Source organism: Macaca fascicularis, chromosome 8 (genome assembly GCF_037993035.2).
Source record: "Macaca fascicularis isolate 582-1 chromosome 8, T2T-MFA8v1.1".
NCBI lineage: Eukaryota > Metazoa > Chordata > Mammalia > Primates > Cercopithecidae > Macaca > Macaca fascicularis.
Window position 1 is genome coordinate 129,977,424 of NC_088382.1, and position 12,956 is coordinate 129,990,379.

Here is a 12,956-nt window from a genome sequence, read left to right on the forward strand (position 1 = left end):
TCTGTACTCTCCTACGGGTAATAGTGGTTCCGTGTTGTTGCCAATTTGTAAGTTACACCTTTGCTTGGTTTCTAAGCTTTTCCGTCATCCGTGTTATCAAGTCTCTGTGTTAAATTCCAAATTTCCTCTGTCTGAAAGATCTAGAGTGGTTTGTATTTCCCTGGCTGAGCCCTGAATTATAAAGGCACAGTAGATGGCCAGTTGCTACATGAAAAAGACAATGGGAAGAGGGACCTTTAGCAATCATTTGCAAGGCTCATTTACATATAAAACAACTACGTGTTTTCCATCCCTGTCCGTCTTAGCATAAGACATGCAGCCCCAGAAACGGTACTAGTCGTACAGACCAAACACGTAGAAATAGAAGAGCTTAACAAAATGCATACAGTACTTATTGAATTGAGTCCAATTAATCTGCCTTCTTGTAACTAGGTGCTAGGTCCAGTACCTTGCACTTAGTAGGCATTCACACAAACATTGAGCGAAGAACAGACTGTACTTGCAATCCATCACCAGCATATCCCAGGCAACAGACAGTATAATAACACAGCAAGCCTTGATCTATAATCTCCGTGACTTTTTGGTACAATTACAATGGAAGCATTCCCCAGGCCTTGCATAGCTTCCTGGGCATAAGTCCTGGGAGTTCCTTAGAATGTCTGGGGATGAGGAAGGAGTGACTGTGCTCCAGAAGCAACAGAGACTCCAGGCTGGAGTGCGTGGTGTGGTCAGCGGGGCCATAAAGATGAATAAAATCTCCCGACTCAGAGGCCAAAAGGCCAAAGAAAATAGGAAACAGACAACCAAGGGCCGGTCCCTGGACATGTCAGTGTGAGCAGGATAAATCCTCTTAAAGTGAACTCCAAATCTTGCTCAGGGCAGACAGCAAGTATACAAATTGAGGAAAGCAGCTGAGGAAATGTGGTGCTAAACTGCTGAGGCCAGAGAGAGTGTACAGACACATTTGGCAGGAGGTTTTGGAAGCCATACTATAGCAAGCAAGACAAGAAAGAGCTTTCAGGTCCAGCTTAGGATGGAGAGGCAGGGAGTGCCGTGGTTGAGCACAGAGGCTTCTGCGCCAATCTGCCTGGGTTGAGATTTTGGCTCTGTTATTTCCTACCTAAGGACAAGTGACTTACCCTCTCAGGATCCAGCTCTCTTTCAGGGTTATAGTAGTGCCTGCCCTTGTGGCTCTTGTGGAAATAACATGAGTTTGTTCATGTGAAAGCAGCTGGCATCCGAAACCTAGTGAGATAATTTGTAGGCAGTGCTGATACATTCTCAGGCACATTTTTGATTTGTCAAAGTCTGCAATCAAATTTTGTATTCCATTCATTCATCCATTGCTTTAACAGATATTTCTTGAGTGCCTCATGTGTGACTGGCACTTGGAATATAAGGAAGATCTAAAACAAACAAGTCCCAGATTTTGTGGGCCAGAAAACGAAAATATTGGCAAGTCAGTATTAGGTTAGCAGTGAGGGAAAATCAGGTAACCTGAAATGGTTTCTGATGAGACTCTGAAGAATGAATGAATATGACAAATGTACCACTCTAATGGGGGATGTTGTACAATGAGTGAGGTTATGCATTTGTGGGAGCAGGGTGTATATGAGAAATCTCTGTGTCTTTTACTCGGTTTTACTGTGAACCCAAAACTGCTCTAAAAGATAGTCTATTAGAAAAAGAGAGAGAAGGAGGAGGAGGAGATGGAGGGAGGGGACTTCTTTCTGATGATTCTAAATATTATTTTTGTTACTCTACAGAAAACTAAGGGTTTTTTAATCTTGGCTAAATCATATTTTTGTGAAGTTAGATCTTTATTTATATTAGCTGTGCTCATTTAAAAAATTGCAGTACCTCAAACTTAACTGGAGCCAATTATATTCATCTCTAAGAGGCACTAGTAGTTGATATCACCACCACACAAGCAACTTGTTAGAAAAAGCAGTGTTCACATATCCGAGGTGTGTAAAAATGAAGCTTCAGCCTAAGGAATTTTGTCTGTTGATTTTTCAAAAATATGCTTGCCTATAATGGGCAGCTGAACTATTCCCAATAGCAAAGACGTGGAACCAACCCAAATGGCCATCAGTGATAGGCTAAAGCAAATATGGTACATATACACCATGGAACAGTATGCAACCATAAAAAGGAATGAGATCATGCCCTTTGCAGGGACATGGGTGAAGCTGGAAGCCATCATCCTCAGCAAACTAACACAGGAACAGAAAACTAAACACCGCATGTTCTCACTCAGAAGTGGGAGCAGTGAGAACACAGGGACACAGGGAGGGGAACAACACACACTGGGACCTGTCGGGAGGAGGGGCAAGAGGAGGAAGAGCATCAGGACAAGTAACCAATGTGTGCGGGGCTTAAAACCTAGGTGATGGGTTGATAGGTACAGCAAACCACCATGGCACACATGTACTTGTGTAGCAAACCTGCACGTTCTGCACATGTAGTCGAGAATTTAAAAGTAAAATAAAGTTTAAAATAATAATAATGGGAAGTTGAGTATTGGTCTAGGCATTCAATTCATTTAGTCTTCCAGTATTTGTTGGGCCACCTAAGAGTGGCTATGGACTGACGCTGGAGAGATAAGTGAGGCACGGCTCCAGCAGTCAAGAGTCCTATAGTTTTGGGGCCATGTAGGCATGAGAATAGGTCATGCAATGGCATATACAGCACCAAAGGAGCACAGTTACTAAGAAAGCAAAGAATTCCTTCACTCATTCATTCTTTCATCTGTTACTTCACTCAACAAATATTTGTGAGTTATATATTATGTGGAAGACATCATATTTATACACTGGGGATATTTACACATTGGGGATATAGCCTTGGAATAAGATAAATATTCCTTGCCCTCTTGAGTCTGTCATGGTTCTGCCTACTATGGTTATAGAGAAGTTTTGAGTTGGGTCTTAAAGAATGAGGAGAAGTTATGGAGGCAGGCAAGGTAAAGGGCATTTCAAAAGAAGGAAATTAGCATTTGGGAGTCCCATGAGTCTCCTGAGTCTCAGTGTTTTGTGGAAGGGACACTGGCACGTCGCACTGGTGACCCCATCTCAGCACCAAGTGGCCCCACGTTGGGTCTGTGCAGAAGAGATCTATGATGGGCCATGACTGGGTTTTTTCTGTGAAAAATGACTTTATACCCAGGCTCCACTGTCCTCAGGCATCTCATGGATAGTCACAGGCTGATGTTTTAGGACATTTGATTTCCCTCCTTTAAATTAGGTCCTACAAGGCTTATCAAAAATATATCCAGATCTATTTTTAGAGACCTGAAGTCTCTGCACTTAGCCTTTGATCTCAACCCTCATCTAAGGTACTTAAATACTAATTTTTAACAAGATTGCTTCACTCCAAAAAATGGCCTACAACCAAGTTCAGTTGTCATGGACATGAACGTTCCTTCAGTATGAGAACCATAAGTGGATATGTGGACAAATATTAATGTATTCACCTAAATGTAGTTTGTAATATAATACCTTGAAGAATAATAAAATCAGCCAGGCGTGGTGGCTCACGTCTGTAATCCCAGCACTTTGGAAGGTTAAGGTGGGCGGATCACTTGAGGTCGGGAGTTCGAGACCAGCCTGGCCAAAATGATGAAACCTTGTCTCTACTAAAAATATAAAAATCAGCCAAGCATAGTGTCACACACCTGTAATCCTAGACACTCAGGAAGCTGAGGCAGGAGAATCGCCTGAACCCAGGAGGCGGAGGTTGCAGTGAGCTGAGATTATACCACTGCACTCCAGCCTGGGTGACAGAGTGAGTGAGACTCTGTCTCAAAAAAAAAAAAAACAAAAAACAAAAAAGAAAGAAAGAAGGAAAAAGAAAAAAAGAATACAATCTAAAATTCCTTGTTAATATATAATTGTGTCTTTAGGCATTTTCCTTTTCCTTTTCTAAAGCATTTCAAGGGCTGGAATTTTTTTTTTCAAAATGTTTTTGTGAGGCTCTTTCTCTCTTCTTACCTCGACATATGTTACAGATAATATCTGATTCCATTTATTTTTCTCTGTATAATGAGAAAATTAAAACAACCAGATTTTCTATTCCCAATCTTCTCCACCTCGTACTTTCTTTATGAGTGAGCAAAAAACAAGTCAGGAAACTATTATCAGGGGATTAGTCCCAAGAATACTTCCCCAGATGTCCTCTTCTCCCTGATCTATGTCTTCTTGTGGAGAGTTAAGCATTAGGAGCCATCCTGTTAAAGATGATCCTGCACCGTGAGGTCGTGAGAGGCCACTGAGTCACCACGCTCTTAATCAGGAACAGCCTGGTGTTAGTCATCAGTATATTTTATTATGTTCTAGTTCTTTCAAAATTACTTGTTCCCTGTTGGCAAAGTGACTCCAGTTCAAGCAGAAGAAGAAGGATTCTCGGCTAAATTCCCAGATGCACACTGGGGCACAAGCACTTACAAGTGAAGTAGCACCTCTCAGCTAAAAACTACAAACTCTCATTAGCTACCAAACTAATACCCAGGAGGCTTCTACAGCGTGGCTTTCTGTCTGAACAACTTGATTAGCAAATGAACATTAAATATTGATGAGTCAGAGTTAGCCGTGTGCTTTTAAAACTCAGATGAGATGGTATTTTTACTTTTGAGAAATCGTTGTTTTCCTTATGGGCTCCTAAGAGAAGAACCAGGCCCTAAACAGAAAGTCACAGGCATGGTGGTTAGTACCCTGGGCTGTCATGGAGGTACTGGTCTTTTGTAAGCTCAGATAGCACCATCAAGGTGACATGCAATAGGATTGGGTGTTTGGGAATTCTAGCAATGAGTAGACCAACCTGGATGACTCCTAGTAAAGAAGAAGAGCTTTTTAAAAGAGATGCCAGGCTATGTCTTGACTACAAGAGATCATTACTGGGAGCACAAAAAATACCAAAGCTGCAAGTTAGGGGCAACCATTGTATGTGCAGTGTAAAATCCAAAAACCAAAACCTGTTAGTTCCTCACCAGAGTCGTCTTTACCAATGATTTCCAGAACAAATCATACATCAACGCTTTTCTTTCTGGAAGTTATCAAGTAAGATGTTAAAAGTGATTATTTTCAAGTGCTAGCATCTTGCTTGTTGCATCTTCTAATTTGTTGACAGTGAATATGCATTATATTTAAAGTAAACAAATAGTTATTTGTAATTTTAAAAAATTGCAAAGCCTTTCCATGCCTGCTACCTGTCAAATTGGCCATTTTTCGTTTATTGATGTTCCCTCCTGGGCTTTGCCAATTCAGCATAATTTCTCAGTAGGTATAATTAAACAGAGATGCTGTTCTGCATGCTGCTATTTCAAAGCATTGTTGTACATGAAATACAGACAGCAAAGATCTTCTGTGATGTAAGCCAGGGTAACCCAGACCCCAGTCTAATGCAACCTTACCTTGGGCCTCAATATAGGTGCTCTCACCTTTGAAGTGATCTTGTGATAGGACCTGTTTAGATAATGAGGTGTCAGAGTATATGTTTCTTTGTGTTTGCCTGTGAAAATGTATACTTTGTTAATAGCACTGTAAATTATAAGAGGTCCACTCCATGGAAAAGAAACATGAATAGATTTAGATTTTTATGGGGCTGAATCAGCCAAATCAAACACAGGCTTTCCCGAAGCTTCCAAGTTTTAATGGAAACTCACGCTCTTCAGAATGTTGCTGCCTAATTATAATTCATGCCTTTTGCAGATACATTACAGGGTGGACCAAAAGGAAAATGTTAGACGTGTTCACTTGTGATTTCTATTGTGTTACTTGTAGAGTGCCAGCTGCATAAGTCCAGTGGCCTGGTGCGTGCAAAGACAAGGACCAGTTCTTGGCAGGCTGTGTGACTTCAGTAGGAAGGAGAAAGAGAGACTGGCAGAGTAGCAGATACAGACCACACGCTCAAATACAGAACCAGACTTCAACATGTGATTCTTTATACGCTACCAGTGTCAGAATTTAATTTAAAAGTCCCATGGTACTCATAACCCCAAACCAACCCACTTCATTGTCTTCATCAGAGAAGCACTTTTGAACTCCAGAAAAATGGAACTACCAAGATTTTTTTTCAAAAAGAACTTTAAACATTTTTTAAAAAAAATTATTTTAAACAGGTCTAACTGGTGTCAAGGGAGAAAAAGGAAATCCAGGCGTTGGAACCCAAGGTCCAAGAGGCCCCCCGGGACCAGCAGGTAAATCTTCCTTCCTAACAAGAAACTGCAAACATACATTTTTATATTCACTTGGCACTGCAGTGGAGGAAATGGTCATCTTACATCCTAGTATGTAACTGAAATGGCTGTATTTTGTATTTGTTTTATTGGGAGGCTTCTTTGTTAATAATGATCCTCGCAATATACAAGCCCAAAAAGTTAGAGCATATTCTGGGATCTTATTGTTTGTGTGAGTTAGGGTAGGACAGACTATGCTATAGTAACAAATACATCCCAGATGCTTAGTGGATTTATACAATAAAGCTTTATTTCACACTCACACAAAGTTTCATATGAGTAAGGTAGCTCTCTTCCATCTCAGAACCCATGACCTCTGTAGTGAATCATGTAGCCTCCAAGAGAAAGATAAAGAAGGCACATCGGGCTGGGTGTGGTGGCTCCCTCCTGTAAGCCCAGCATTTTGGGAAGCTGAGACAAGAGGATCACTTGAGGCCAAGAGTTTGAGACCAGCCTGGGCAACGTGACGAAACCCCATTTCCACAAAAAAATACAAAAATTTAACCAGGTGCAGTGGCATGTGCCTGTAGTCCCAGCTACTTGAGAGGCTGAAGCAGAGGGTCACATGAGCTCTGGAGGTTGAGGCTACAGTGAGCCACGATGGCACCACTGCACTCCAGTCTGGGTGACAGAGGGAGACCCTGTCTCAAAAAAAAAAAAAAAAAAAAAAGAAGGCACATCAGTCTCAACTTCCTCATCAGAATGAGATGTCACTTCCATTCACATTTTATTGTCTGGAACTAATCACCTAGCCCCAGCTGAACTGCAAGGCAGACACAACATCTAGAGAAATACAAGGCTATTTGGTGAGCACTAGTATTTCCTGCCATGGTAATCTTACTGAATGAGTTCTGTAGAAGTTTTGAGTTTTGTGTATTATGTGATTTTAGAATGGTCTCCAGATGATCAGACTTTATATTAGAATTATTATAATTTGCAATCTTATTATAATATATATTTATAATGTCAGTCTTAGCCACATTGAGTAAAGTGCTTTACAGATTTTTCTTTCCAGTCTAGTAAGGATTTTGGAAAATACTTTCTCTGAGGGAGGTTCCTAATGCAATAGATTCATTTTGAGGGTAAATATTTCTGTTATTAGAGACAATGTGAGGAACTGATATAACATTACGCATTATACAGAATGGGTGGTTGGTGAGTGCTGATTGAGGAGCTGAATATATGAGAGCCACCACGCTATTCAAATAGAAGGTGATACTTCTTCCTACTTTTCATTTCAGTTCCAATTGAGAAATTCTATTATAGTTGAAGAATGCCTTTTCAACACTGTTGGAACCCAGGCCTAAAAACAAACAAGCATACAAGCCAAAAAACTCTCATACTGATAAATTTCTTCGATTCACAACAATTTTAATCCTCCTATTTTTACTCAATCTGAATTCTCAATTAATGTAAACTAGCTTAAAGAAATTTTGGATTAGTATATTGGGTCGAATTTCAAACTCGTCATTGGTCCCCTCCAGGACAATTTCACACTCATACAAATTTACTTTAATTATCTAGGGCCATCAACTGGTACTGAATTACATAGCTATTCTAACTGTTGATGAGGTTGAACTTTAATTATCTGGGGCCATAAACTGGTACTGAATTGCATGGCTATTCTAACTAGATGATGAGGTTGAGCTCTGAGTGTGTTCATGTTTGCATCTGTGTGTGTGCACGCCCATAGATTGGGTTCATAAGGAACTGCATTGGGAAACAAAAGCTCCAAAAAGAAAATAAGGTTGAAAATGGAATGTTTCTTTCCCTTTAATATCCAAGAGGTAATAGAAAAAATACATTTTGCTTCCTAGTTTCCTGAGCTGATTAAGAGCATTGACCTCCAGGAGGATAAGTGATTACACTATGATCCTCTGCCTAGGGAATCCAGTCTAAGAAAAAGAGCTCAATGAGTAGAAAGACGTTGTCCTAATTGTCCTGAAAGTTGCTTCTTCTAAGAGTTAGTTTACTTCTTGCTTGTCTCAAAACTCACCCTGTTGTGGCAAAAGACCAACTGTTTTTGTCTGTGGGTACTTCTTAGGACCTTCAGGAGAGAGTCGGCCTGGCAGCCCTGGGCCCCCTGGCTCTCCTGGACCAAGAGGCCCCCCAGGTCATCTGGGGGTTCCTGGACCACAAGGTCCTTCTGGCCAGCCTGGATATTGTGACCCCTCATCATGTTCTGCCTATGGTGTGAGAGGTAAGTGTCACAAAAAGCCCCTCTTTTGGGCTTTGATCAATGTTTCACTATGCTTACTACCAAAATGGGAAGATAGTGCTATGAAAAAAGTTAAATTGGTTATGAATGAGAAGCAGGACTTGAATGCCTCACTTCCTTAAATTATCCCAGACATTTTCTGTAAAGTGCAAATTGCTATAGAGGCTACTCCCTTAAAAACCTTAAGAGCAAATTCAAAATAACAGCACATCTAAGTCTTCCTCACTTCCAAATGATGACCTACATAGAGTTGACCTCTGACTTCATGTTTAGCACATTTAGAGGACATGGCCGAACATTCTTTCAGAGTCTTCATTCTTATGTGACAGCTGTGATGTGGCCAAGATGTCTCATAAAATTTTACTCTTGGTTTGGGGAAATGTCAAACTTAGAACATCTATAATTAAGAGGGTCCTTAGATTATTTTCAATGATCTCTTGCGTACCACTTGCCTTTAGGTGCATTTAAGCACCATATTTTAGGTGACCAAGGATAGTTGTGAGAGGAAACAAAAGTCATCCTGTCCTTGCCTTATCACTAACTACTGGACTAAAAGAATATCCTTCCTAAAACATCTGCAGTGTGCATGCTGGTGTGCTGTGCAATGGCCCCTTTCCTGACATCGTCGCTGTTGGAAGCATCAAGAGAGAGGCTGAGGGACTGCTGTGGGGCCATGAACTTACTAGTTAATGGATTTAAAATTTTCTGCTTCAGTAGAAATTTAACCTTATTTATCAGAGGAATTGGTCAACAAAGTTTTGCTGATGTGTTTTTCTCTGTTCATCTTTTCCCTCCCTGTTCTCTCAAATACTCCTATCCCTTATTAAGATCTGATCCCCTACAATGATTACCAGCACTGAAATGGAAATCCTCTACTCTGGTTACATTGGCCCCGGGCATTTGGCTATGGAAACAGAACTGTCCTGTCGACCACCACCACCACCAAGCCCCTGCCCCTAACAATGGCCACCCTGCTTCCCTGCCTCTTCTTCATCCCTGCCTTCACGCTTTCAAATCTCTTGCTCACTCTGCTCCAAACATGATGGAGTGATAACATTGGAACTTAACCAAATCATATATGTCTATTTTAATAGACACTGACTGCTCCATGTCAGCCTGGATAGAGGTATATGATCGTGTGCCAAGAATTTATCCCAGACTCCCCTGTGTGACAGCTCCGTAATAAAGTTACTTAACTGTGCTTCCTCCTCCTTCCTCTCCCCACACAGGATGGATGGGCATCTTTCTGCTTGACCACCCTACTCTCCCTTCCTCCCCTGATCACCTCCCCTCCCTGCTCTCCTCTGGTGATGGACTTCTAACATGAGATCGTTTTTTTAAATTTCTATTTCTTTTATAATTTTGCTGAGTTTTCAGGGTTTCTTCTGTAAATAAAACATGTAATATTTAAATAGTTGGCTATGATTCTAATTTTCTAACAATTTCTGTAATGTATCTTTCCCTTCGTCTGTTTACTAACTGTCTGAAATCTTATGGGGGAGGTACAAGGGGCGTGGTGGATGAAGATACCCACTGCTTTTTACCCAGCAGGATATATCTGTGTCTCTAAGGACCCAGGTGAGGGGAGAATATCAATTTCTGATTCCTGGGTGCAGCAAGTCCCCACCCCCACTTTTCCTCTTTAGCTCCCCATCCAGATCAGCCAGAGTTCACCCCTGTCCAAGACGAGCTGGAAGCCATGGAACTGTGGGGCCCCGGAGTCTGATAGCCTCAGAAGAAATTGAAAGACCAACTGCAAGAACTCTTAAGGCATCTTGTTTGAGAAAATGTTGTTATGTGGTTTGTATGCTCCTTTGGGGGGCGGGGGCGGGGCTCGTTTCAGCAGCCTAAATCTCCTCCTTGGATAATGTTAATATTATTGTTATTATTAACAAAAAATATATATATTTTTAAAAATTTCCCTTAAGCTATGACATGGTAGAAATGATTTCCCTTTGGTGTTTTCATGGCATGTCAGATAATTTGTTTTTCCAGAGAAGAGAGCTCAAAGAGGAATTGGGAAAAATAAATTGAACTCTGAAATCTTCTCTCTCAAGTCCTGAAATGAACAGATATGATTGTGTTTGAGGGAAATAATATGCCCGCAGCAAGGAAAGAATTCAAAGAGGTTCAAAGAATATGTCACTTACTCCTACTTGCTATAGGAATAACCTTGCTGATAAGAAAAAAAGGGACATAATTGGACAAACTACCTCTTGCTTAATTGATATGTCCAACTTTGAGATCAGTTGGTAACTGGTTTCATGGGTATCCAAAAATCAGCATTTGGATATAATCTTTCTGAATTTGGTAATTTAAAAAATAGATTTAGTTTTTCAGTGGTTTTAACTCATGAAATAATGACTTTCCACCAACTCTGATGCAAAGAGATATAATTTTAATGAACAATTTATCCAGCAGTGTGTTCCAGGGGTTGCCTCTCCTTATCTACAGGGATTACTTTGTACATGCAGATAAGTTTTCGAGAACCTACTTCCATTTTCTTTTGTAAGCAAATAAAACTTTGAAACAATGTATGTGGATTCTTTTTTTTGCATTTCTAAGTATCACCTTAAGCTTTTGTAGTCTCAACGGAGTGTCCTCCAGAAAGACAACAGTTGTCTTCCTTTAGGTAAGCATTCAAACTCTCATTCGTTTACTCATTCGTTCATTCATTCATTCTGAGTGCAGTAGAAAACAGAAGAAGCAGTTGACTTGGAACTAAGAGATTAGCAACATTTTAATATTCATTTATAATCTACCAGGCAGTAAAGAGCCTGCAAATGCATGACCTCTGCTAAATAAGTGTTTACCAATAGTTGACTGAGGAGCCCACCTATCTTCTGATATTGAGGAAAGCCTAAAAACCCCTAGAATGCAGAGTGGAAATGAGGTTGAATTGAATAGACTCTAACCCTTAAACGGTACTTTGTCTTTTGCTCACAAAGGAAAAATCTAGGTATTTGAGAAAGATTTGAGTTCTATTATGTGCTAGTTGAAATAGAAACAAAAGAGAACCATAAATTTAATATGTGCTCCTTCTCCTCTGTAACATCTCTCTAGTAACAGCTAACTTTAAAAAGCGGGGATGGGATCATTTACAACTAAAAGCTGGATTCTTTCTGGATCAGGAAAAGGCTAACACGAAGAATGGCGTCTGTCTGATCACCAGGTTCTCTGACTTTCTCTCCTTCTCATAATCTCCTGATCTTTGGGGATGAAAGAAGACTTCATCTGAAGGATTCAATCTACTTGTGTACCTTTGATGGGGTGGGGTGGGGGCGGGGGGCGGGTCTAAGCAAATCAGTTTTTTTGGTGTCTTTGCAGGGAATGAAAGAAGACAATGAGTAGATAACCAGCAGCCATTTCCTTTCAGTTATGGTATATGATTCTGCCTGAGAAAGCAGGATTTATGGGAAGGAAAACTTGTCTAAGGCCCTTCAAGACGGCCTGACCCAGAGTCACCTAAGAGAACTCTTCCAACTTAAATGATTGGGGTGTGTGATCAGTTGCTTCTTATTCTGTGTCTCAGATTTCCTAGTCCATGACATTTAATAGTGAGTATAGAGTAGGATATTCTATATATTTTAGTATTTGGCCCTTGGAAACAAAGTTTAATACCATGTCACTCAGAAGACTGTCAAAGTTTGCTTATAAATGGTAAAGTATACACTACCAGAGATTCTAATCCATTCACATCATTCTTGAGTTATGCAAATACACTTGGCTTTGATTTCACTTGGTGATCTAAATTTGTTTATTTAAGCTGTAAGAAAGTTACATTAATTTGGAATGTGTCATCACTTGGATGCAGTATATCAGATTTTTATTTAGTAAAATGTTAAAAATAAAAAGTGTAACTCAGATTCTGGATGTTCGAGTTTACAATACATTGCCTGTAATAAAAACTGATTCTGAAATGCATTTTTCTTGACTTACTTTGGCAGAAATATACTTATATCTTAATTTATAGTTGATAAGTTTATACCGTTTTCTAAAAGTAATAAAGCATCATTTCATAAAAAATACATTACTCTTCAGAATTCTCATCACATTTGTTACAAACTCTCTATTTCTTTTGGCAATAGTCATTTTAGGGTAGTATTTTATATTCCAAAAGACCCCAATTTAATTCTAGAACAATTTTTTTTTTAACCTCTTCTGCCCCACCCCATCTTTCCATATGAAATATTACTGTGAACCAGGCAGTGTTTTCGTTCTGGGGATAAAACCATCAACAAAAGAGATGTGGGCTCTGCCCTCATGGGGCATCCTTTCTGTTGCTGGAAAAAGACAGGAAACATGTGAACACACAAGCGAAATTAAGTGTTAGACAACATCAGGTGCGTTCAGGGTGGTATGGCCATAGACGAATTAATTACCAATCATGATGAATATGAAGGACAGATAAGGTCCTAAGACAGGAATAACAATGGAGGAATAAACATCTGCTTCCATTTGGGTGGGAGGGGCCCCTCTCTGAGGGGCTGACGTTTAAGTAGA

The 12,956-nt window shown here is 40.1% G+C and overlaps 1 protein-coding gene across 3 annotated transcripts in view; it reads left to right on the plus strand.

Annotated features, from left to right (window-relative positions):
- COL14A1 (collagen type XIV alpha 1 chain) overlaps positions 1 to 10,986 on the plus strand; it is a 245,527-nt gene extending 234,541 nt beyond the window's left edge. For 2 of the 3 annotated variants that reach the window (XM_005563997.5, XM_005563998.5), the window contains exons 46-48: positions 6,119 to 6,196; positions 8,280 to 8,435; positions 10,100 to 10,986. In XM_005563997.5, the coding sequence (XP_005564054.2) occupies positions 6,119 to 6,196; positions 8,280 to 8,435; positions 10,100 to 10,179 (314 nt within the window). In that variant the 3' untranslated portion in view covers positions 10,180 to 10,986. Of the gene's footprint in view, positions 1 to 6,118; positions 6,197 to 8,279; positions 8,436 to 9,281 lie in introns of all 3 variants that reach the window. The other variant, XM_005563999.5, reaches the window with a different exon arrangement.
- Positions 10,987 to 12,956: the final 1,970 nt, after the last annotated feature.